This window comes from Crotalus tigris, unplaced genomic scaffold, assembly GCF_016545835.1.
Source record: "Crotalus tigris isolate CLP2741 ecotype Arizona unplaced genomic scaffold, ASM1654583v1 scf7180000019173.45859301935:6455823, whole genome shotgun sequence".
NCBI lineage: Eukaryota > Metazoa > Chordata > Lepidosauria > Squamata > Viperidae > Crotalus > Crotalus tigris.
The window spans coordinates 724,292-748,836 of NW_024097414.1; the positions used below are offsets into that span (position 1 = coordinate 724,292).

At 45.7% G+C, this 24,545-nt stretch overlaps 1 protein-coding gene across 1 annotated transcript; it reads left to right on the top strand.

Moving 5' to 3' along the window:
• The first annotated feature begins 1,269 nt into the window (after positions 1 to 1,269).
• On the top strand, positions 1,270 to 24,281 carry TELO2 (telomere maintenance 2). The gene is made up of 21 exons (XM_039360725.1): positions 1,270 to 1,370; positions 3,125 to 3,472; positions 3,594 to 3,871; positions 4,466 to 4,534; positions 5,181 to 5,328; positions 6,877 to 6,979; positions 7,620 to 7,688; positions 8,763 to 8,904; positions 9,991 to 10,127; positions 10,662 to 10,750; positions 11,819 to 11,929; positions 12,422 to 12,510; positions 13,904 to 13,995; positions 15,425 to 15,541; positions 16,457 to 16,528; positions 16,805 to 16,969; positions 18,510 to 18,601; positions 19,010 to 19,109; positions 19,471 to 19,535; positions 19,948 to 20,063; positions 23,745 to 24,281. Exons 2-21 carry the CDS (start codon positions 3,141 to 3,143, stop codon positions 23,861 to 23,863), a joined length of 2,505 nt encoding a protein of 834 aa, XP_039216659.1. The 5' UTR covers positions 1,270 to 1,370; positions 3,125 to 3,140; the 3' UTR covers positions 23,864 to 24,281.
• Positions 24,282 to 24,545: the final 264 nt, after the last annotated feature.

Genomic DNA, 24,545 nt, shown 5'->3' on the forward strand with positions numbered 1-24,545 from the left:
AGAATTGAGAAATGCTGCCATAGACATTTTTAACATGATTGGCTCTTGCAGTCTCTGTTAATAACTATGGAAAGGGCAGTTAATGTCAAATCAAAAACTTGGATAATAACTGTAAATGCAGTGTTGAGTAAATCTGTGTGATCAGTAGAATTACTGTTGCAATAATTTCGAAGGGGGCCTTGTCTTCAAGATGTTTGTGGTATCAACCCACTGATTTCCCAAGAAAGCACATACTCATATCTCTACGTCTACGTTTCTTTTTCCGCTTTTCTGAGGAAGTACTGGAAGTCAGTGCTAACTATATTCTGCTACATGGTTAACAGATATACACACACAGACTCCTACTTCATTCTGCTTCATGATTAGACCAGATCCAGATGATTGAAAATGTAATAAATACGTTAAGAGTTAACATGAGTAATTCAGCTGCCCAGATACCAACATCTGGTAGGTATCCACTGTTTCATGTATGGACAAAGGCCAATAATATGAAGCAGGCTGCAGTTTCAAACCTTTTCTTCACTATTTAAAATGTACAGATTCAGGCAGTTGTGTGGATGCAGTAACCCATATAGAATACATGGATTCTAGGGTTTATCCATAATCATCTGTGATTATGGATAAACATGCCTCACAGTTCATTGTGAAATGGCAAACAGGGAACCTGTTGGTGTTCCAAAAGAATTAGAATCAGAAGAAATTGGTCCAAATAAGTAAGCCGACAGGCTAGATTTATCTCCCTGAAGGATGGAATGGAATAGAATAGAATAGAACTGGAAGGGACCTTGGAGGTCTTCTAGTCCAGCCCCCTGCTCAAGCAGGAGGACCTATACCATCTCAGATAGGTGAATGTCTAGTCTCTTCTTTAAATCCCCAGCAATGGAACACCTGCAATTTCTGGTGGCAAGCTGTTCCGCTGGTTAATTGTCCTCACTGTCGGGAAGTTTCTCCTTAATTCCAAGTTGCTTCTCTCTTTGGTCAGCTTCCAACCATTGTTTCTCGTCCTTCCCTCTGGTGAACAACCTTTTGGAACTTTTAATATTTTCTACTCCTTATTGCAAACGTCCTGAACATACAAACTCATTTTGAACACTTGGTAGGGAATGTTATGAAGGAGCGGTCCTTTCGTTACTGTCTCTTTAAGAAGGGGGGGGGGGGACGGGACGAAGGGCGGCCTGGCGCGCCGCTTTTGACCAGTCGCGGAGAGCGCTAATTCATCGGGGCGATGATAGAGCGGGAGCTAGAGTGTCGCTCCATCCTTAACTTCCTGTCACGAGGGAACAATGCCGCGTGTCTCTTGGAGGAAATCCTAGAGCGCCCTCTGTTTTCTTCCGGGGGCGCGTTGGGAGAACTCGGGACGGTGTCGTTCGGTAAGCGATAACCCAAATTTTATTTCCGTAGGAAATAAAACCCTTTGAATAGAAATGGGCGTCTTCTGGAATATTATATCCTCTTATTGGCAGGGCTAGCTAGTGTCTGTGTTCAGAGGCTCTCGGGTTGGTAAAAACACCAGTGTCGGGTTCACACGTGACGTGCAGTGCATAAAGCCGTCAGTGCTGGAGCGCGGTGTGGGTTTCTCGTCACAAGGGTGGCCATAAAGTAGCCAGTCCAATGGGGGTGGGGGGGTGTAGCAATGCATTAGATTTGTATGCCTTATTGCCATTATTATAAGGTGACTAACCGTCCTCCTTTAGGGAGGACAGTCCTCCTTTTGTAAGTTCTGTCCTCCCTTGAAAAGTGTCCTCCTTCATGTCCTCCTTTTCGATATTTGAAGACTAATCTGCAGGGCTTTTTTTTTTCCTCATAGAACCCTCAGAACGGCGTTCCGGCACCTTTTTTTTGATGGTTTTTTTTTCAACTTTTGCATGAGCTGTGCTACTCCCCCTATTATTTGTATTTGTATTTAATTTTATTTATATGCCGCCCAATCCCAAAGGACTCAGGGCAGCGTACAGAGTTAAAACAATCATAAAACAATAAAATAATACAATCATACCGCAAGTCCGATCATATCCCCCCCCCCCCGGACATCAGCCCCAGGCCTGCCGGAACAGGAGAGTTTTAACGGCTTTCTTAAAGGCCGTCAGGGTGGGAGTAGTTCGAACCTCGGGGGCAAGTTGATTCCACCAGGTCGGAGCCACCACAGAAAAGGCCCTTCCCCGAGGGCCCGCCAGCCGATATTGTCTGGCCGATGGGACCTGAAGGAGGCCCAATCTATGGGACCTCACCGGTCTCTGGGAACTGTGCGGCAGAATGCGGTCCTGTAAGTAACCTGGCCCTATGCCATGAAGGGCTTTAAAGGTGATAACCAACACCTTGAATTGCGTCCGGAGACCCACAGGAAGCTTTTGAAAGCCAGTAGGACTTGCTGCTGAGTGCGCCAAAACACCCAGCTGGCAAACTTTGCAACATGCAAGTTGTCTGTATTATTGTTGCAATGAATAAAATGTTTCTTTTATTTACGATATTTTTTTCTTCAATTTATTTGTGTCCTCCTTTTCACTGTAAAAAAGTTGGTCACCTTAATTATTATAAACCTAGGTTTTCCTTTCCAGAAGACCAACCACAGGTGGGTGGATAAATGATGTATTCTGAAGCTCTTTCATTGTCTTAATACAGGGGGTCTTCAAACTTGGCCCTTTGATGACTTGTGGACTTCAACTCCCAGAATTCCTCAGAATTATATGAATTATATGAAGAATTTTTAAAACAGTAAGATGTTTTTCTTCTAAGAGAAGCAATATAATTAATAAGAATTCATATAATTATAATTCATATAATTCTGGGCGTTGAAATCCACAAGTCATCAAAGGGCCAAGTTTGAAGACCCCTGGCTTAATAGTACAGAACGAGTTCCTGTTTTTCTTAGAGAACAGTAAAGAGAGCCCATTAAAGGGTCAGTTTGAAAGTGTGTTGTCGCCTGGGTGGGTGGGTTATTATTTTATTAATTTTATTCTTGTTATTTTTATTCTTTTCATATAGAGTGTTTTTATATCTGTGTAAGCCGCCTTGAGTCGCCATGTGTGAATAGGCGGCAGTATAAATTTTCTAAATAAATAAATAAAAAGAGTGCCGATCCTCTTCTGAATGGTTTATCAAACTTTTTGGGTGTTTTTTTTTCCAGAAGCAACCAGGAGAAAATGGATCCTAACTTGCATGATGTTTGTCATACGGTTAAAGAAGCAATGGACACCCTATGTTCTTCCAGAGATAGTGCCCAGATCCAGAAGACTTTGTGGACAATCGGGAGGTATCTGGATCAGTCTGAAAATCCACCCTCCATAAAACAGAAGGAAGAATTTACCAGCCATCATTTTACTGCCTTTGTTCAGTGTCTGCTCAGCAACCTGAGTCCTGATTGGCCGGAACAATTTCCATCAGAGGAAGCAAAAGAACTGTGGGCTAGCTTTTTCATGGATGGACCAGCAGATCAATCTTTTATGGTTCTACTAGATGCTATAATTTCTGCAGAGTAAGTACAATCTCTTTCTCTATAATTATATAATTGCTTCAAAAGCTGCCTTCTTCCCCTGGAGAGCTACCCAAATAAAAGTTGTCAATAAGTTGTTATGTTATGGTACTTCTCCCTGCAGGCCGAGTTTTCGTCTGAATAAAGCAGTTGATACCCTGGAGCAATTCTTGCAGAATTCGAGACTCTCTGCTTTAATATGGGAAATCTGCAAGCAACACACAGAAACTGGTTCCCCAGTTCTGCGCGAAACAATTCTCAACAAAGTTGTCTGTTTACCGGATCACTTAGGGAACAAACTCCAGGGAGACAATCGACCAGTCTTCTACCCTCAAAATTATTTTCCATTGCTTGGCATGGAAATTGTCCAGGTGATGGAAAGAATTTCTGGTTCACTACGAGGTAAGACATAGCATTGACTGACAAATTAAGATATCTAGGTGATGACTAGGCAAAAACTGTGCTGTGAATTGCTGAAAGAGAGGGACGGATGAATGAGCAAAAGTAAGGATGCATGATGTGTGAACAAAAATAAATACAGTTATAGGAGAAAATGTTTTATTAAAACAGGTGTTTTTTTTCTAAGAGAATTCATACAACAATTCTATATGCTGCCATTGAAAATAGAATTTACTCCAAAATCTACAAGTGGGCAAACTTTGATCTCCCAGACATAAACTCCCACAAGAAATAATGGCAGTCCAGTCTGTCATTACCTAGACCAGTGTCTTTCAACCTTGGCAGCTTTAAGATATGTGGATTTCAACTCCCAGAATTCCCCGGCCAGCATGCCCATCAGAAATCTGGGAGTTGAGGTTGCTAAGGTTGAGAATCACTGACTTTGAGAATGTTTCTGTTTTTATCTTCAAGTGTGCTTTGGCTGGCTTGGAGAAAGTTAAAGCAGACTGAGTACTGATTTAAGAAAAGGATTTTGGGATAGAAACCCCTTCGGGATCTGACCAAATCCTTCACTTTTCTCCTTTTATGTATTTCCAGATGGCTTGGATTGTTCCATCTCCTTTGTATCTCAAATGCTGGGAAAGGTCTGTGTGCATGGGAGACAAAGTGAGTACATAACTATCCATGTGATATTGTTCTTTTTCTGCCGCTGAGGTTGAGTGAAATACATAAGTGGAGGATGACCTGTCCTCCACAAGGTCTCTTTTCTCTCTCCAAAATGTTACTGGTTTAAGACTGAGGATTTAAATTAAGCCAAAATGTAAGAAGTAACTTAAATATGTAGCAGATTGTTATTGAAAGAAAGAGAGGGCGCACCATTTTCTTATAGTCTGTGGTGCAAATGAAAATGTCTGGTGGAGCGTGATAGCTCACGTGGTTAGGATGTTGGGTTGGAGGTTAGCAAGTTCACATTCAAGACCTGAGTGCTGCTGTGGGATGGGGTGAGCTCCCATCATTTGCTCCAGCTCCTTGATGGGGACGTGAAAGGAGCCCTCAACGGGCATCCCCAGGCAACAGTGAGGTCACCAGTTAATCCTTTCAACCCAGAAGCACTTTAAACAGTGCCTCTAACACGAACGGGATGGGAACAAAAACATCAAAGCGCGCTGGGCTGCTTTTTTTGACTGGACAACTTTTTTAAAACCTACCTTTCGAAAAGGAGCAAGGACAGCTTGTTTTATTAGCCCCGTCGGCGATACAGGTCTGCTTTTTCCAATCTCAGAGTGCATGATTTTCTTGTTTCTTAATGCAGAAGAAATCTTGAACGTGTTGGTGCCTCACCTAACCGGTCGTACTCAGTCTGATTGCATCTGGCAGAGAATCTGTTGGCGACTATTTGAGAGCGTGCCGGATCGCTGGATGGAAGCAGTAGTTTGTGGCTTGGTCCAGGCAGTCCCAGGGTAAGAGTTAGTGGGAGAAGGTGGTGCCCTGACACGTGAACCTTTCTTCTTTTTTTTGTTGTAGCAGCACCTGGACCTACTGTGTTTCCCTGAAAATAAGACTGGATCTTATATTAATTTTTGCTCCAAAAGATGCATTTAGGGCTTATTTTCCAGTTAGGGCTTACATTCAGGGAAATACGGTACTAAATGTGTCCGTCTGGCTGACGATCTTAACTGGGGCTTCTTTTGGGGGTGGCGCTTATATTACGAGCATCCTGAAAAATCATGCTGGGGCTTACTTTCTGGTTAGGTCTTATTTTCAGGGGGAAACGGTAGCAACCATCAAGAGACAGTTCTGCTGCAAGTTAAATCTCAATGCTACTAACATTGGATGTTCTTGCTTTGACAACATATGAAGATGTTCTTATGCTTTACTCTTAGAATTAGGTGATGCTGGGGGAGGAGGCGGAATGTGGTGGGAGTTAGTTAGACATAATATTGTACAAGTGTGTGAATTCAGAGCTTGAAATATGAGATGATAAGAATTGGCCGGGTAGCAGAAAAGGAGGGAAAGCCTGCATTTCAAACTAATTGGAGAATGTGATTTATGACGGTTAATTGAAGGAGGGAATTGTGCTTTGATACTATGTGCTCAGGGGAGGGGAATCCAGTTTTTGGCTTCAACTATGTTAGTGCCGAAGCTATGCTACTCCCATAAAGATTCTTTAAGGCAGTGTTTCTCAACCTTGACAATTTTAAGGCATGTGGACTTCAACTCCCAGAATTCCACAGCCAGCAATGCTGGCTGTGGAATTCTGGGAGTTGAAGTCCACATGCCTTAAAACTGTCAAGGTTGAGAAACACTGCTATAAGGTAAAGAATGCCTCAAAGTTCTTTGAAGAGTTTCATCTGTCGGAACCATGACATTAAAATTAGTCATGGGGCAATACTGTGTCTGAAAGCCGGTTTGGTCTAATGGTGAAGGTGCTGGCTGAGAAACCAGGAGACTGTGAGTTCTAGCCTCGACTTAAGAATAAATACCATGCTAGTGACTTTGGGCCAGTTCCTTTCTCTCAATCCAACTCATTTCCCAAGGTTTCCATATTGTGGAAAACAGGTGGAAGAGGGAGTTTTAGCTATGTTCATTGCCTTGAGTTACTTATAAAATAATAAAGGTGGATAAAACTCACATCTGCTCCAAGATCTAGCGGCTTAGTTTTGAAGACTACTAGCAAGAAAACACAACAGTAAAGTTTCAGTGCTCTTCAGTTTTTCTGGCTGCTGGTCATTGTGTGTCTCAGTTCACATATTATGCCAAGGAAAACCCCAATCACCTTGCAGCTTCCTACTGGAACGTGCGTCGTGGAAAAAGAGGAACATGTTTGTTTTACGTGAGATAGATGGTGTTGATCATTCTCCAATCATTCCGGAATAGGTTTTATGTTCTTACGGTACCGTGCACTTTCTGAAATCTTTCTTGATTAGTGAAGCACAGAACACAAAAGCGATAAGAAGAGCCCAGTGTTAACATCACTGAATTTGATCACTGCGTGTTTGCCTTGCTAGGCCTGCTGTGTTGTCGCGATTGCTGGGGAATTTGGTGGTGAAAAACAAGAAGGCCCAGTTTGTGATTACACAAAAGATGTTGCTGCTTCAGTACAGCTTTCCGGTGAGTTTCTCAGCGGGGGCATTAAGGAGGTGGGTGGGATGGGATGGAGTTCCCCACTTTTGAAAAGACGGAGGTCTTCGTCCTTTCCAAGCCAGAATTAAAACATGACAGCCAAGTTTACAATCCTGTTATAAAAGGAGTGCTTGGTCACCAGATTTAGTTCCCTTATCAGAAGTCTCTGTGATAACAGGTAGTCCTCAATTTACGACCACATTTGGGGCTAATTCAGCGAGTTGTGCCTGATTTTACAGCCTGATTTTTTTTTTTTTTGCCATTGCTGTTAAATGAATCTCTGCGTTAAGTGAACCCCACGGTCATTAAGCGAATCCAGCTTCTCCCATTGGCTTTGCTTGTCAGAAGCCAGCTGGGAAGATCACAGATGGTGGCCACATGACCCCAGGATGCTGCAACCATTGTAAACACATGCCCTTTGCCAAGCTGCCAAAGTTTAATCACGTGACCGTGGGGATGCTGTACCCGGTCATAAATCACTTTTTGTGCCGTTGTAACTTCAACACTCACTAAATGAGTGGTAAGTCGAGGGTTACTTCTAATTGTTACTTCCACGCACCTTCCACCCTGCTGGCAGTGCTTTGATTGCTAATTTGACAGCGTGTCAACTCTCGTGATTTTATTCCAGACCAAAGTGCTGCAGACTCTCCTCGGCTACCTTGCCCTGGACACCACACGGCGTTCCTTGCTGACCAAAGTAAGCAGTGTATTAACGGATGGGTTCAGTGGTGGCCCTGCTACACCCGGAAGGGGGTTGAATGACGCAGTCCTTGTGGTCATTTCAAGGTCTACGGCAGCGGTTCTCAACCTATGGGTCACGACCCCATTTGGGGTCGATCGACCATTTCACGGGGGTCGTCAAGCAAGGCTGTCCGCCATTTTTTTCCCCTTTTCCGGCGGGTGCCTTACCTTCCTTGGGCTGGGCCAGCTGGTGGCCCAGCCGGTGGTCGGCCTGCTCTGTCTCTGCTGCTTGCTAGCTACGCCTCGGCTGGCGCAGGGGGCGGCACCACGCATGCGCGGTGCTCCCGGGCAGGGAAAGTCCTCGACTTACAACCGGTTTAGTCCTTGACTTATGACCAGTTTAGTCCTCGACTTACGACCGGTTAGGGGTCGCGGCATTAAAAGGGTTGAGAACCACTGGTCTACGGGTTATGCTTCTCTCTGTTTGAGAGAGGTAGACGGAGGCAGGGGTGTGTGCAGCATCAGAACTGATGTAGGCGTTAATCCAGAGACAAATTGCCTAATCTGGCCATAAGATGCTTGGATTCACACTGCTCAGTGAAAAGGGTAAAAGAAGTTGGTTGTTTAAAATGAAGACTCTTCCTGTTATTTTTTTTTCTGCAACAGCCACCCTCTTGAGCAGGTTGGGCTGGGAGGGAGGAAGCAATCAAAAGTCACCCTGGGAGCTTCCGTGGCTGATGCTGGACTTGAACCCGAGTCTCATTACTCTTGGTCCAGCCCCTTTCCTGCTTCACTACGGTGGCTTTTCAAGGTGCTCCCCCTGCCCACATCTGAATACCTTTCTATAAATGAGTAGATCACTCCTTGCTCTGTGAGAACCACCCTGTAAGGTAGGTTGGGTTGACAGAACAGGAGTGACCCAAAGTTGATCGTGGTGGACTTGAATCTGGGCTTCCAGGGGGGGGGCAGTCCAGCATCTTCAGCAGGAAACTTCCCTGACTCTCTTCCTTCAGGCCCAATGTGATGAGGGGGGAGGGGAGGGGACAGAACGGAAAGCCCACTCAGACCTGATGCTGAGCTTCTGGTGCAGATCCTGAGAGAGCTGCTGGAGACCTGGAGCAGCAGCAGCGCCGTGAAACACTCCCCAGCCGAGCAACAGCTGTACATTAGCAAGGCCATCCTCCTCTGCTTGTCCCACCTGAAAGAAGGAGAAATCTCAGCCAACCGACAAGGTAAAAAGAGGCAGAAGGTGACTTTGCAGAGAGGATGGGGCAGAATTGGCTCCTTTCTTTGGTCTCAGGCCTTCGGCTTCCTTATTACAGCCATCGGCACCCCATTCTTCTCAATCCTTTCCTTCTTCCCTCCTCAACTGCTTCAGCCAAAATGTGAGTGAGAGGCATTAGAGCAGTGGTTCTCAACCTTTTTCATGCCGCGACCCCCCCCCAAACCGGTCGTAAGTCGAGGACTACTCAACTGGTGCAGCACCGTTTGCAGACTGGGACTTTTGGCGGGCTCAGTAGGGCAGAGACAGCCTGGACAATTCCTATTGGCTTTTGAAAGCCAATAGAATTAGACTCTATTCAAGAGAGTCTATTCTATTGGCTTTCAAAAGCCAATCGAATAAAAGGGAATAGCACAGCTAAGGAAAAGGGGGGGAAAATGGCGGACTGCGTTATTTGGCGACCCCCGTGAAATGGTCGTCTGACCCCAAATGGGGTCCCGACCCACAGGTTGAGAACCACTGCATTAGAGAATGGATGGGGAGAAGGTCCAAAAGCAAGCACCTTGTACTCAGATCCAAAGCTGCTTTTTTTCGGGAGGCAACTGGACTTTTTTGTTTTTCTTTGAAGACGTTTCACTTCTCGTCCCAGAAGCTTCTTCAGCTCTGACTGAGTGGTGGGGCATGGAAGGATTTATACTCCCTGCAGACTGCTGGTCATTTGCATTCTTTCGGAGAGCCGTTGAGGCCACTTGGAGCTTTACCTGTGTCCTCAGGGTCACCTGAGTGGTGCAAATTGGCTGCAGGATGTTTTCTGCCCTGGGTCCCTTCCCTGTTGAAAATAAGCGCAGGCTGTTGGGGATGAGTCTGTGCCGTCTGCATCTCAAACTGAAGCGCAAATGGTTCCTGCAGTCTGCAATGATTTCTGGAAACCCGTTCATACTCCCTGACCATTCGAAGGGTGCTCATGCCCAAGTGCACAGCTCAGTGTCTGTGGAGATTTTCAGGTGTTTTATGGACACATTGATCTGGCCTGATCAAGGGAACACCCTGCATTTTAGGACAAACTTGCTCCATTGCTTCTGGCTTGCCTTTCCAGAGCTACTGACCAGCCTGATGGAGGGAATGAAGTGCCACCTGGACAGTAATTTGCCCCGGATCCGTCGGATGGGCATGGTCGTAGCAGAAGGGGTCAGCGCCCAGATAACGCCGGAAGGGCCCGCCTTGGTGTTTCAGGCAAGCAGCTAGAACGATTTTGCCGTAGGCTTTGTTGCAAAACCAGCACGCTAAAGAAATCCTAATCTCAAATGTGTGGGAAGGAAAGCGCTTTTTTCTCTGCTTCTAGATCTTTCCACAGATGTTCTTGAGGGATTTCTGGCTGGGTTGGAAGCCCTGAGAAGCCATGAGTCGGCTGTGAACTGGGGCTGTGTGCTGTGTCTCCTGACCAAAATCAAAAACTTGCCTTCCGCTTTTAAACAAACGACAGTTCTTTGTTGTATCTGAAGTTGGGAAACTGATTTATTAGGTTAAGCCAGGATCAGACTGTGACAGGGGAGATACCCCTTGAGTTTAACTACAGCTTTTTTTTCAAAACTGAACTTTAGAGATATAATCTTTCGGCTGTATGCTCAGCAGCCACTTTCTGCAGTGAAGCATCAGGTCAAGCCCAGGTTCCCGAATTAGGACTTGTGCTGATCCTTTTTTCCAGAAACTAATCCGGATGCTAATCTCCTTAACCAATTTGATTTGTTCACACGTTCAACGTTTCAGTATGAAGAAGACGACGAGATTAAAGAGCTGAAATCCTTGCTGACTCAGAGACTGGAAGAGACGTCGGACACTGAGCCCTCGAACCCTGGGTAAGGTTTAGCTTCATTTTGGAGGGGGGTTTCAGATGATGTTTTCTTATCCTGGTGACTTTGGCTTAGCTGGAGTAAAGGTTCCCTATTGTCAATCTGAGCCCTGATGACTTTGTGAACCTGTCCCTAGAGTTGTTTAGTGAAGATACAGAAGTGAAGATTGTTTAGTGAAGATACAACATGGTGTCACTGCCTTCTGGGATCGATTTTGGACTCCTAGTCTTGATTGGGGATTTCCTTTTTGTCTCCCATCCACAGAGTAACCAAGCCTAACCCTGCTTAGCTTCCAAACCCAGAAATAGCCTAAACCAGGGGTCTTCAAACTTGGCCCTTTGATGACTTGTGGACTTCAACTCCCAGAATTCCTCAGCCAGGCACACGCGTGCCTGGCTGAGGAATTCTGGGAGTTGAAGTCCACAAGTCATCAAAGGGCCAAGTTTGAAGACCCCTGGCCTAAACTAACAAGCCACACTGCACTGGAAAGTGCTTTGCGCAGAAGAAAAGCAGATTAAATGGCTGTATTTGTGTTGTCTTGCTTCCCCAAATTTAAGGACCCTTTCAGTGATTAAACTCCATTTCTAACTTGCCATGTCAGACCAGTTGCCTGTCACGTACATCGCGGTCTTTGTAGTGCCCGGTGAAGCATCTGGCATTTTAGGAGAATACTTTTTGCATTCTTGAATAGTATTTTGTGGCCAGTTTATTTTGAAGATACTTCCTGAAGTTGTGATCACCATCACCTGTCAGGAACATCCCTTATAAAGTAAGCGACTTAAATCACATTTAAGAGATGATAGAGAAAACCAAGCATTTAGTTGGCTTGGGACTGGAGGTCCCAGCCCAGCCAGAAACGTCTTGTGAAAGTCAAACCAAGGGCAGAATCAGCTACACCAGCCTCTTGAACGATCTTATGACATCTCGAACATCTTACAAGCATAACCAGCCACCACGTGAAGGGAATTCTAGGCTAAGCACGTAAACCCTCAGATATGAAGATGGGCGGTGTCTATATTTGTTAAACAAAAGAATAAAAAAAATTAAAATTGCAATCCCTTTTTCCCGTTATAGGGACAGCAGACCCAACAGGACAGCCAGCACAGATCTACATTCCAGTGTGACCCCACCAGACTTGGATACATCTGCAGACCCAGAAAAGGGAGTTGATTCAGAACTGGATAGGTGGGCTAAAAATGATCCATGGAGTCCTCCACTTATGACCACGACTGAGCCCCAAATTTCCATGGCTCAGCAAGGCAGATGTTAAGCGACTTGTGGCCCATTTTACAACCTGTTTTTACCGCAGTTGTTAAGTGAATCACAGAGTCATTAAGGGAATCCAACTTCCCCCATTGACTCTGCTTGTCAGGAGCCAGCTGGGAAGCTTACAGCTGGTGATCACACGATCTCAGGATGCTGCAACCGTCGCAAGTACATGCCAGTTGCCAAGCGCCTGGATTTTGATCACCTGACCAAAACAGTCGTTAAGTGTGAAAACCGGTCGTAAGTCACTTTTTTCAGTGCCATTGTAACTTAGAACAGTTGCTGAACAAAGGGCTGTAAGTCAAGGACTCTGCTGCTTAGAAACAACAGGGTTCCAGCGCATAAATGTTTGCTGCCTGTGGGTGAATTGAGACACGGCGATGAATATCCTTTCCCGGATTTCTTTTGCAGCGATGACGACCTGGTCCCTTATGACATGTCACAGGATCGAGAGCTGAAGAAAACAAGAGCGCCCGCCTACATCAGGGACTGTTTTGAAAGTAAGAGAAGAAGAAAGAACGGGAGGCCCTGGGATCCTTTTCTCCAGACAATTGTTATCTCTGTCCACTTCAGGGCTCACATTTGGGGAAACGGACCGGTTTACAACTTGCTGAGTTTGAACAAACTTATCTGCATCGTCAGACATTGCACTGAAACATAAAAAGTGGGTGGACACAGTGCCTTCCAGATTAAGGACTTCAGTTCCCAGAATTCCCCCTCCGGAGTTGGTCAGAATTCTGGGAATTGGAAAGCACTCAGACTGAGGAAGCTGGACCAGGGAATGGCAGCTCCTTTCCTTCAGTCATATGGATTAGAATAGAATGGAGCTGGAAGGGAACAGAACAGAACAGAACAGAATAGAATAGAACAGAACAGGACTTTGGAGGTCTTCTAGTCCAGCCCCCTGCTCAAGCAGGAGAACCTATAGCATCTCAGACAAATGACTGCCTAGCCTCTTCTTGAAAATCTGATGGAGTGCCCATGATTTCTGGTGGCAAGTTGTTCCATTGGTTGATTGTCCTCACTGTGAGGAAGTTTCTCCTTTATTCCAGGTTGCTTCTCTCTTTGGTCACTTTCCAACCATTGTTTCTTGTCCTGCCCTCTGGTGCTTTGGAGAATAATGTGACCCCCTCTTCTTTGTGGCAGCCCCTCAGATACTGGAACACTGCTATCATGTTTCCTCTATTTCTTCTTTTCTTTAGACTAGCCAGACCCAAGTCCTGCAACCGTTCTTCGTATGTTTTAGTCTCCAGGCCTTGGATCATCTTAGTTGCTCTTCTCTGATTTTTTTTCCAAACTTTTTTGTGATATGGTGATCAAAATTGGCTGCAGTATTCCAGGTGTGGTCTTACTAGGGTTTTTATAAAGCAGCACTAATACTTCGTGTGATCTTGATTCTATGCCTCTGTTTATACAACCCAGGGTTGTATTAGCTTGTTTGGCTGCTGCGACACACTGCTGGCTCATAGTCATAATATGTCTATTTATTTATGCCAGTGTTTTTCAACCGTAGCAATTCTAAAATGCTGGGTGGGGAATTCTGGGAATGGAAGTCCATGTATTTTAAAGTTGCCACAGTTGAGAAACACTGATGTGTACGATCAATAAACTGTCTCGTTCCACAGGCTCTTGGCAGTGTAGCTGGTCATCATAAGCACTTTGCAATTACAAACACTCGTTTGATTTTTCACCTTCTCTTTGCCAATCCTTTTTCAGTGCTGCTTAAATTGCAAGCCGGAGGGCGAACTCTGTGTTACATCCATCCTGTAAGGACAGTAGGAAGTTTCTTCTGATAAATAAGCATTTCGTTTTTTTAATCTGGAATCTGACAGAACCAATTGTCCTTGTAGCTCCTTCTCCGCATTTTCACATGGTCCTCTTCTGTTCCTTTAGTTCTGACGGGACCCGAAGATGCGGAAAAATACGAAGCCGCCGTGGGTGTTCTGGAAACTCTGATCCGGAGGGACACAGCCACCGCACAAGAGGTAAGCGTGGCTTATACCTCTTTGCCTCACAATTCAGATTTGGAATTAGCCAGCTGGGATTGTAGGCATTAGGGTTTTCATGATTTTATAGCGATAGTTAATAACATGAAGAGAACGAGTTTGGTGTTGTGGTTAAGACGTCAGGCTAGAGCAGTGATTCTCAACCTGTGGGTCGGGACCCCATTTGGGGTCGAACGACCATTTCACTGGGGTCGCCAAACAACGCAGTCCGCCATTTTTTTCCCCCTTTTCCTTAGCTGTGCTACTCCCTTTTATTCTATTGGCTTTTGAAAGCCAATAGAATAGACTCTCTTGAATAGAGTCTAATTCTATTGGCTTTCAAAAGCCAATAGGATTGTCCAGGCTGTCTCTGCCCTGCTGAGCCCGCCAAAAGTCCCATTCTGCAAACGGTGCTGCACCAGTTGAGTAGTCCTCGACTTATGACCGGTTGAGTAGTCCTCGACTTACGACCGGTTGGGGGGTCACGGCATTAAAAAGGTTGAGAACCACTGGGCTAGAGACTGGGAAGCTGTGCGTTCTAGTTCTGCTTTAGGCACAAAGCTGTGTGACCTTAGGCCAGTCACTCTCTTCCAGCCCTAGGATGGAAGCAATGACAAACCACTTCTGATATCTCGGTGAGATTAATTCAAGGTCCTGGCAGCCTATGAGACACGATTGAAGAGAAGGGGGGAGGGGGAAATGAATCTATATACAAGTTAAGATAATAATTCTCGTTCACTCTTTTAATGAAACCCTTTTCAAGACCTTGACTCACTTCAGATTGCCTAATAAACCATGGCTTATGCAGGTGGAGAAGCAATATGTAAAGTGAGTCTCAAGGTGCCAAAATGGGAATCGGATTTCCCCCCCCCCCCCGTACTTCATTAACCATAACTTATTGTTTGGTTCAACCCAGCAAACTAACCTCATTTCAAACCAACTGAGTTAAAATGTAGGTTTGAGGATTGAGCCAAAGGGTGGTTAAGGTAAAAAAAAAGGGGGGGGGGAACTCCTTCCTTTTTTTGAAGTATGGGAAGGCGTCTGAAGCCTGTATACCTATCTGGAGGATAAATCATGGTTTATTCACCATGTCTGTGGTTTCTTTGGTTTAACCCAGGGGAGACAGGCCTATTGTGCTCTTTTGGAATTTGCGCGTGCTCCTTGACGACCGAAATAATTGCTTTAGAACAGGCTTCTAAATTTGCTTTGTAGAATGTAAGAGAGGTAATAACGTCAAAAGGAGGAGTTGCTGTTTTTGCAGATTGCAACGTACTCTAGACTCGGCAAAACGGCATAAAGTTGTCTTCCGTCACCCAGCATTCGATAGCAAATTCAGGGTTATGAATTCACCCTGAATTAAACTGAATCTGTAGGGTACCTTTCCCTAGTAAACTCAGGGTTGCCTCTGGGTTGTGTTCCTTTTGCACAGATGAGTGTGGAACTGGCAAAAGTCTTGCTCCACTTGGAGGAGAAGAGCTACATTGAAGGGTTCGTAGGGCTTCGACAAGGCGCCTTGGTGGCTGTTACTGTCGCAGACCCCATCCGAGTAAGTCCTTGTATTGACTGTTGGGTGAAGTGATTCACAACCTTGTAGACAAGGGCCGTTATTGAGGTTAGCTAAGGAGTTGGGGAAAAGAGTGGAGAATTCTTTTTTTTTTTAAACAAAATTTTATTAAATTTATATAGGTAAGGAAAAATAGGAAGAATACAGGTATGGTAAAGGGAGGGGTAAAAGGAAAGGGGGAGGGGAAGGAAATAAGGAATTAGGGTAAAATAAGGATAGGTACAATCACATATTTCAACAAACAAGCAACCGTCCGGTTCATCATAATGAGTAAGTATCATATTCAACCGTTTTTAACAAAGTTTAAACAGTAACATATTAAAAATAATTAGTAAACAAATACGTTGATCTATTAAGTAAACACTACTAATAAAATCACAAACAAAAAAAAATCCTAACAATCAAAAGTAACAAATGAAAATCAGTAAATCAGGAAAAGTAATCATATCATCAAAATGTTAGTTAGAACTTGATTAAAAATCAGTCATCTATTCTAAAATATTAAATCCTTCAAGTTCTAACGTGTCTCTAACCATTGATAAAAATTTTCAAGAGTAGAGAATTCTTGGTTTTCTGTGTGGGTTGTGGAAAATTCAGTTAGCTTACTTCACGCAAGGGAGTTCAGTTCAACATCTGGAGGAGTATAGGGTTCCTCTTCCTACACTCCAGAGCAGTAGAAAGTCAGTGCTAGAAGGGCAGAGCTCATTAGCCCTTCTAGGAAGGAGCAAAGACTTCCAAGATCCATGACACAAAAGCATCTTTGGGGTTGCTTCCGGAATTCTTTGCCCTCTCTTTTGTACCTACCTTGCCACTCGTGAAAATAAATAAAGGGAAAGTTGAAAAACGCAAAAGTCATGAAAAACATCTGAACCAAATGCTTGTCTCCTTGTTTTCTAGGTGGCCAATTATCTAACGTCAGAATTCTACTCCCTGAATTACAGTCTACGTCAGCGTATAGACATCCTGGATGTGGGTGACTCCTGCTTGCAGGAACTATTTCAGTTGGAGTTACTTTAAATTTCATTTAAATAGAAAGGGGAGTAAAATGTCCAACGGGAAGACCTGTACGGTAAGGGAAAGGTCTACCTATGGAGGTGGCGAGTTCTCAATTTTTGAAGATTGCAGAGAAGAGACTGATAACTGCCTGCTAGGGATAGTTTGACTCAGTCTTTTTCAACCTTGGCAGCTTTAAGATGCTTGTCGTAGCGATCTTTCCACCTCATGGCCTCTAGTTTCCCCATCCAGGTGCTGGCTGTGTCTGCCCAGGAACTGTCTCGGCCAACTTCATCTCCCTCAAAGCCACATCCCAGTCGGCCCAGTATCCAAATCATCTCTCGTGACGCTTCTTCTCCAGACTGGAAGAAAGTGGTGGATGAGAGGATCAGAAGCAAGACTCGAAGATTTGCAAAGGTGGGCCAGGAAAATCCACCCAGTTTAACGAGATCTTTTACCTTCAGCAATCTCTTTCGCTTCCCACAACTGTCCAGGGTGAACCACTTGGCCTCTCTTCAGCAGGGCTGAAGCCCACAGAAAACGGCCCTGGAGTCAAACGCAACCGATGGGTGGTGCTTACTCTGTTGGAGGATCATCTCTGTTTATTCTGAAATCCTGCCTGGTAGAAGAACATTGTGCTTCTCTCTACTTCCAGCCCGTTCCCCATGGGATGAAATGTAGAAGGAGGTGGGGAATCTCAGCAACTCCACAGTTTCCCAAGGCAACACATTCCAGAGAAAAGGCCAGAATAAGAGATTGGATAGTCCCGGACTGACTGGGGGAAGGAGGAAGAGGTTTAGGGTAGCCATACTCTAGAATCTCTCCGGATACATCCATTAGGTTAGAAGGCCATAGCTTGAATCTGGCAAGATTCTGTCTATTAGGCGTAAGCAAATAAAGGATTGAACTTGATTGGGTTATTTTGGGGCTTGGGCCTGACACTATTTCAATCACAGTTCCTTTCATTCGGTAAATTGGCTAGTCAGATATCCTCAGCCCTAATTCTTCCAAACTAGTGGGAGCTTATTCAGCACTTCCTGGATGCCAAGTTAGTTTATCTACATCAGTGGTTCTCAACCTTTTTAATGCCGCGACCCCCAACCGGTCGTAAGTCAAGGACTACTCAACCGGTTGTAAGTCGAGGACTACTCAACTAGTTCAGCACCGTTTACAGAATGGGACTTTTGGTGGGCTCAGCAGGGCAGAGAGAGCCTGAACAATTCCTATTGGCTTTTGAAAGCCAATAGAATTAGACTCTATTCAAGAGAGTCTATTCTATTGGCTTTCAAAAGCCAATAGAATAAAAGGGAGTAGCACAGCTAAGGAAAAGGGGGGAAAAAATGGCGGACTGCGTTGTTTGGCGACCCCCGTGAAATGGTCGTTTGACCCCAAATGGGGTCCCGACCCACAGGTTGAGAACCACTGATCTACATCCTGGAATCCAAGCTACTAAGAATCAGGACCCCAAAGGATGACGGTTGATAAACAGTGAGAATGTTTGATAGTAGTATGGAAGGAGAAGGTATGCTGGAGGGAGAATTTAACCCTTCCCTAAGGGTTAGCCGCTGACCTTTTGTAGGGCCCTAAAGACCTGGTTCGGGGCCTGGCCTGGGGCCACCAAAAAGGACCCTTCCCTTAGTGCTGTTTACGTATTATTTTCCTTGGCTGCTGCGTATTTTATTTTTTGTACTCACGATATATTTGTGTTTATTCTGTTTGCTACTGTTCACCACCCAGAGTAAATTGTTGAGATGGGCAGCTTTACAAATGGATTTAAAAAAATAAAAAAGAAATAAGGTTTTTTTCAACCTCTTTCCTGTTTCCCATGCTTATAGGGCATTGACCAAACAATCTCTTGCAAGCATGGATCCATTTTGGGAGAGAAAACTCCAGATGTCACATTGTCAAAATGTCTCCTGCTGCCTTGTATCCAACCCTTATTCTTTGTCTGAAACAGGGTCTGTCCCAAGCAGAACAATTGGGCGCCCCTAACCAGTTTACTCCAGTTGCTGGCCATTTCTTCTTCCCACTTCTTCGGAACTTTGACAGGTGAGACCCCCCTCAATCTTCAGGTCCTTTTGGAACAGATTTCCTTTTAGGGATGCAGCTGCTTTAATGAGCTGCAGATCATATACAATCTAGGGAAGATTTGCAACTGCTTTAATGGGCCGCGAGCCAGAACTGTGTGTGTGTGCATCCTTCTCTTATTCTGAAGCATCGCACAACCCTTGCAAATCCCACGCAAGAAACTGTGTGATTGCCATAGCCTATTACCATGCTGGCTCAGGAATTCTGGGAGTTGAAGTCCGCCAGTCATAAAGGGCCCATAGTTCCTCACTTCTGCTGCATTATGTTGAGCTTCAAACAATTAACTCAAAGTGAACCCCAAGGGGAACCGTTGCCCAGCCCGTGGCTTGCTAACCCAATCGAAACATTTGCTTTCTCTCTGCCTTCCAGGCCTCTGACCACCTTTGACCTTTTGGGGGATGATCACCTGGTGCTAGGTCGACTGGTGCACACGCTGGCGATTCTCATGTATTTTGCTGTCAATGCTGCGGTGAGAAGAATGGAGAGCTTCCCTCGTGGGCTTTGAAAGCCTTTCATGGCTTTGAAAGCCTTTGTGCCATTGGGGGGCATGGGAACCCTCAGAGGGTGGGCACGGCCTCATGTTTAGGGCATATCTAATGCCTGAAACCAAGGCATGAGGTAGAGCAGACGGGGCCCATCCCAACTGCAGGATGATTAAATAGAACTCTTTCCTTCATAGTATCTTTTATCATTCTTTGGTATGCCCGCCTGAGAACGTCTGATATCCCAGACTATCTCGGTTTCCACTACCTGCATCTCCTTGAGAGTCTTCTCTTTCTTGCTCACTGTATTCTCTTAGATGTTTTTTTTTTCCTTCTCTTTTTTGGCAGGTAACACCTGCGATGGGAAAGGCATTGCTGGAGTTCGTTTGGGCTCTGCGTTTCCACACCGACACGTGAGTTTTTGCCAACAGCTCAATCAGTGTGTCTCAACCTTGGGGACTAGAAGATGGGTGGATCTCAACTCCCAGAATTCCCCAAGTCAGCAGGCAGGCCTCTGTTCCTTTTTTGTTTGGGATTTTTTACATAATGGTGCGTCACTTAGGAAAGCCGGTTTATTGTAACTTGTGGGCACTGACATTTCCTACTTTATAAGACGGTTAAAAAAATGGAGATTTTTTTTTGACACAGAGGTCCAAAGCTGGGTTCTCTAGAATGCAAAGTAGACATTAAGGAAACTGGTCTGGTGTTCTCAGCAGCCCAATGAAATGAGCAAAGCTGCAAAACAGATGCAGGTCTGTGTGACCTGTCAGTTTCACAGGAAAAGATTCCTTCCCTGAATGCATTTACCATTTATTCCTTCTGCAGATACGTGCGGCACGGCCTTCTGTCTTCAGTCTCCTCCATACTCCTCGGTGTACCTGCTGAGTACCTTCTGGAGGACATGACGGAGGAACTTCTAGAGACTCAAGCCTGGCTGGCAGGTGAGAAGAATCTGGGAAAACAGGCCGTTGGAAAGGAGAGTGTTACAAAGTTTGGGGTCTTTGCTGAAGCTTTAGATAGGGACACCTGATTTGCAGGGCCAATCTGACACAACTGCTCGGGGGAAATCAGTGTGATAAGCGGCGTTGCTAAGCCCAACCCAAGTTGTGTTGCGTGTGTGTGAATGCAGCGGCATCCAAGGAGGAGAAACGGGAGTTTGAACGCGTTTCTTAAAAAGTATCTCAGCTAACCTTTTTCTTAATGCTGAAAGTAACGGCGGTTGAAAAGTGAGCTGGAGACAGCAAACGACATAGCAATTAAACCCCGAGACAGGAAGGAGATCCGTCTGGGAGAGGGACATTTTGCCAGAATTAGAAACTCCGCCAGCTGCCAGAAGTTCGGTAGAGAGGAGAGTTCAACCAGCTCGGCTGGTCCAGGAATTCCAAGGCCGTAATATGTGGCGGACGAGACCTTCCTGCAATGGCTCTGATCTCACGGAGATGCAGAGTATCTGGGCTTCTCCTACAGAGCAGAGCTGAGGCATATGGGCAAGTCTTTGCAGTGGCTAGGTTACAAATTTTGGCCCAAAACTGGGCTACCTTTGCAGTAAATGCAAGCTCGAATGGCATAGGCCAGTGGTGGCGAACCTTTTAGAGACCGCGTGCCCAAACTGCAACCCAAAACCCACTTATTTATCGCCGGGTGCCAGGTGGGCGTGGCCCATTGGGTGGGTGTGGCCAAGTGGGTATGGTCACCTTGATGTTGCTCGTGGGGAGGACTGTGGGGGTTGGGGGAGATCCGGGGGCTCTCTGGCAGATGGGGCAATGGGCAGGAGGCTTGTCCTGTGGGGTGAGGCGAGGCAGGGCGGGAGTGCCATTGTCACAGGGCAAGGCGAGGCAGGGGCCGGGGCGGCTGCTGACGGACACCATCGGACCCCACACACAGAGGCCAGCGAGCACACGGGGGCTGACAGTGTCCATCAGCAGCCACAGCCTGCCGGCCCCTCGACTGGTGCACTCTGGGGCTCCGCATCCCGCCGCCAGCAGTTCAGAGAAGCCGCCTCTGAGCTGGACGGCCAGCCAACAGCTGAGGAGGCGATGCAGTGGGTCGTGCCTGGGAAAAGGAGAGCATGCGAGACCGGGAAGGATGAGACGAGGGGGAGGGAAGCCAGCCGTGCTGGGATGCATCCGGGCACATGGGACCGCGGCGAGTTAGCGAGCAACTGATTGAAGAGGGACGGTTGCTCTCTCCGGGGTATGGCGTGCGTGCCCACAGAGAGGACTCTGAGTGTCGCCTCTGGCACCCATGCCATAGTTTCGTCACCAGTGGCATAGGCTGTTTCTCCTGGCACTCCAGAGCAGAGGAGAAAACACCCCGCACTGGGAAGGAATGGATGATGGGATTTCCGTGTGCCCAGAAGGTCACCAAGCACGGGGTGGGGGGGGGCTGGACACCCCTCACTCGCGAAGGCTGAGATGCCAGGAATCAACAGAAACCAAGACGGCTTCCCACGGGGCCTGGAGAGGAAGCAACGTTTGACAAAGCCTGTCCTTTGACCCCTGCTTCGGGAGCCCACGTCCTGTGCCCTTAAAAGGGAAAAGGCCCCCGAGATTCCTCCTTTCCCACGACATGACAGAGAAACGGGCGTTTCCTCCGTCTCTGGGCCGGTCTTGCCTAGTCAGCAATATCTAAACTGCATCTGAGTTAAAGGAGCAAAGAGTTGCATGGTGCCAGTCAGGACTCGGGGCAAAAATGGGGCATTAGATGATCTGGGTGGAACTGTTTAGTCTCGAGGGTGGGGTGAGATTCATAAATAGGATCTCCTGCATGGATACGGGGTTGGATTAGAACAGCGGCCCCCAATCTTTTAGGTTCCCCGGACCGGTTCTGTTGAGGGCGTTTTTTTCTGAGGCCTGGGGGAGGGAGCGTCCATGGAAGGGGCTTCACTCGCTTGCATGGCCTGGTTCCCGGCGGGCTGTGGACCGGTGCTGGTCCATGGCCCGGGGATTGGGGACCCCTGTTCTAGAAGACCTCCAAGGTCTCTTGCAAGTCTGTTGTTCTGTTACGTAGCCAAGATGGAAGATGAACGTTTTTGCTCAGCAGTGTGTTAGAACAACCCTGCAACCGTTCAGTGCCAACTGAAATTGGAAAAAAATAAACTTAAGTTTCTCACAGGAGCTTCCAGGCTGCAAGAGAAACAGATAGAGGCAGAAAAGAGAGCAGAGTGAATTTGCCTTTCAGCTATTTGGGGCACTTGTGGATGATGGTCTTTAATGCACACTTAGCCCCTGTTCTCAAAATCTCCTGCCACTTTAGCAACAGAGCAAGGCCGTGGGAGTGAGTCATGTACCCAGTCTGACCCGGTGCCGGAGTCGAACGCTTGACTTCTGCGCACAGGATATCCTCACAGTTTTTTGGACTTCTTTCGTCTCATATCCTGATTTCCATTTTGCAAGCGGATCAGTAACAAAGATGCCAGGCTGCACGCACACACACACATACACACACACACACACAGAGTTGCTCCTGCCTCCAAATCTCCTGTCTTGGGGCAGTTTAGGATGCTTTTATGGTGGCCTCTGTGTCCTGGTGGGTGGAGAATAGGGAGACTTCAATCATTGTGATTTCTCTTAGGTTTTCTGTATAGCATTCAAAGCGCCAATGTCTGACCAAGTTTCAGCTGCCTTAGCTATGGCCTGTAGCCCAAGATTGAGAGAGCAAGCCAACATCCTCTTGTAGCAATGAAGTAAAGGAAGTGAGGCCATCTCATGCATGTGGGCTGAACGAGTTTAACCTGAAAAGGGATTTTTTTTTTTTTGTATTTTGTTTAAAGTTTCAGGGAATACACTGTAAAAATTTTCCACATGTTTCCTCCCTCAAAATTGCAGAAAACTCTCCTTGTTTTTAAGTGTTACAATTGTGGGGAATTCAGTTCCCATATTTTGATCTCTGGGGGGGGGGGGAGAAAAGAATTGGATTCAGTGTTGTGTAATATGTGGGTTTTTTATTATTATTTTGGTGTATATTTCCAAGGATTATTTATGCCCCATCTTACAAAGGAGGGCATATTTCTTTTCATAACTGGAGAAACTGCGCTGAGGTTGTGAATGGCTGTTTGGAGGTTCTTATTGCAGACTTACTTTATTTAAAGTAAATAAAATTTTAAAAAGGCATCTCTGGGTGATGAAAAGTAGAAGTCCACCGCTCATCTCTCATATGTCTTACAAGGGAATCTTTGAAGGAGATGACAAAATATGAAATATAAATAACTAAATCTTCATGGAAGGATGCTAGAATCAACATACCGACTAATATTTTGCAAAAAAAAATATATGGGAGAACCAACAATAAGAATTTTTATATATTTTTGATTTTAAAACCATGTTTCCGAAAAACAGAACATCCTCAATATTTACTTAGCCATGTGGCTAGGGAGAATGGTGGGGGAAAAAAATAGAATTTTTTTGATCTTAGTGCCAAGAATGTATGGTTGTAAGTGGAAGAACACACTGTAATAAAAGTTGCTAAATAAAATGTGGTCTAAAATGAAGAAAACCCTTTTCACATCCAGCTTCACTTCCGTTTATTGTTCGTCTGCATGACAGTTGAACTATTGCTTTACAGGAATTTCCTCAAGTCAGTTTTTCACTCTTCTCTGTCTCTTCCTATTTTTTTTTTTATAGATGTCGCGGAAAAGGACCCAGATGGGGACTGCAGACATTTAGCACTGCAGAATCTGCTACTGATGGAAAACTTGAAAAAAAAACTTGAAACGGATCTTCTGGAGTACAGGACAGCTTGATCCTAAAGATGTTCTCTAAGCAGCTGGTGGCTACAAATGTCCCCAGGCCTTTAGGAGAAAGGGACAATGGGTACCTAGCTGGAAGGCAGAGACAGCTGGACTTAGTGTGGCACCTACCACCTACAGATGCTTTTGCTAACGGACATGTATTTGGTCCCAGTTATTGTTTTGGCCAATTTACTGAAAATCTAAAGTAAAGTTTTAGAACTGCTGGACATTTTCCCAGAGGGAAAAAAAAAACCCCACACATTTGCTCATTACGTCTGAATCCTGTTCCCTATGAATGGGTCACAGTGCTCTGCTTCCCAATGCTCTTTCAAGAACAGCAGTTGATGATGCCTTTCCTGGGTGTTGACATGGGGGAGCCGCGCAGTGTATTTCCCAAGCCAAATAAAGGAGAAAGGTTTATTAAAGGCCACGCTGAGCTGGGACAGGCTCTGTTTTTGTAGAGGGTCCATTTTGTACAAGAGGATCCTCTTGACAAATTCAGTCGACTTAACAGCAAAGCCTTTTAGGATGTGCATTCAGTTTCGCAGCTACTAAGATTGTCGGCTTGCAGGTACTAAAACAGCCAGGGAAATGATTGAAGCCTAGGAAATGGTCCCTTTATCACCCAAGCGGAGTGCTGATTTACCACCAGCTTATCTAGGAGCCAAGGATTTGGCAGCACAAGGAAACAACA

Excerpts from the sequence above, each read along its gene's own strand:
- TELO2 (XM_039360725.1), top strand. The coding sequence starts at position 3,141 with ATGGATCCTAACTTGCATGATGTTTGTCATACGGTTAAAGAAGCAATG. Across the intron at positions 3,872-4,465 it reads AATTTCTGGTTCACTACGAG|ATGGCTTGGATTGTTCCATC; the intron begins GTAAGACATAGC and ends ATGTATTTCCAG. Across the intron at positions 16,529-16,804 it reads AGCGTATAGACATCCTGGAT|GTGCTGGCTGTGTCTGCCCA; the intron begins GTGGGTGACTCC and ends TTCCCCATCCAG.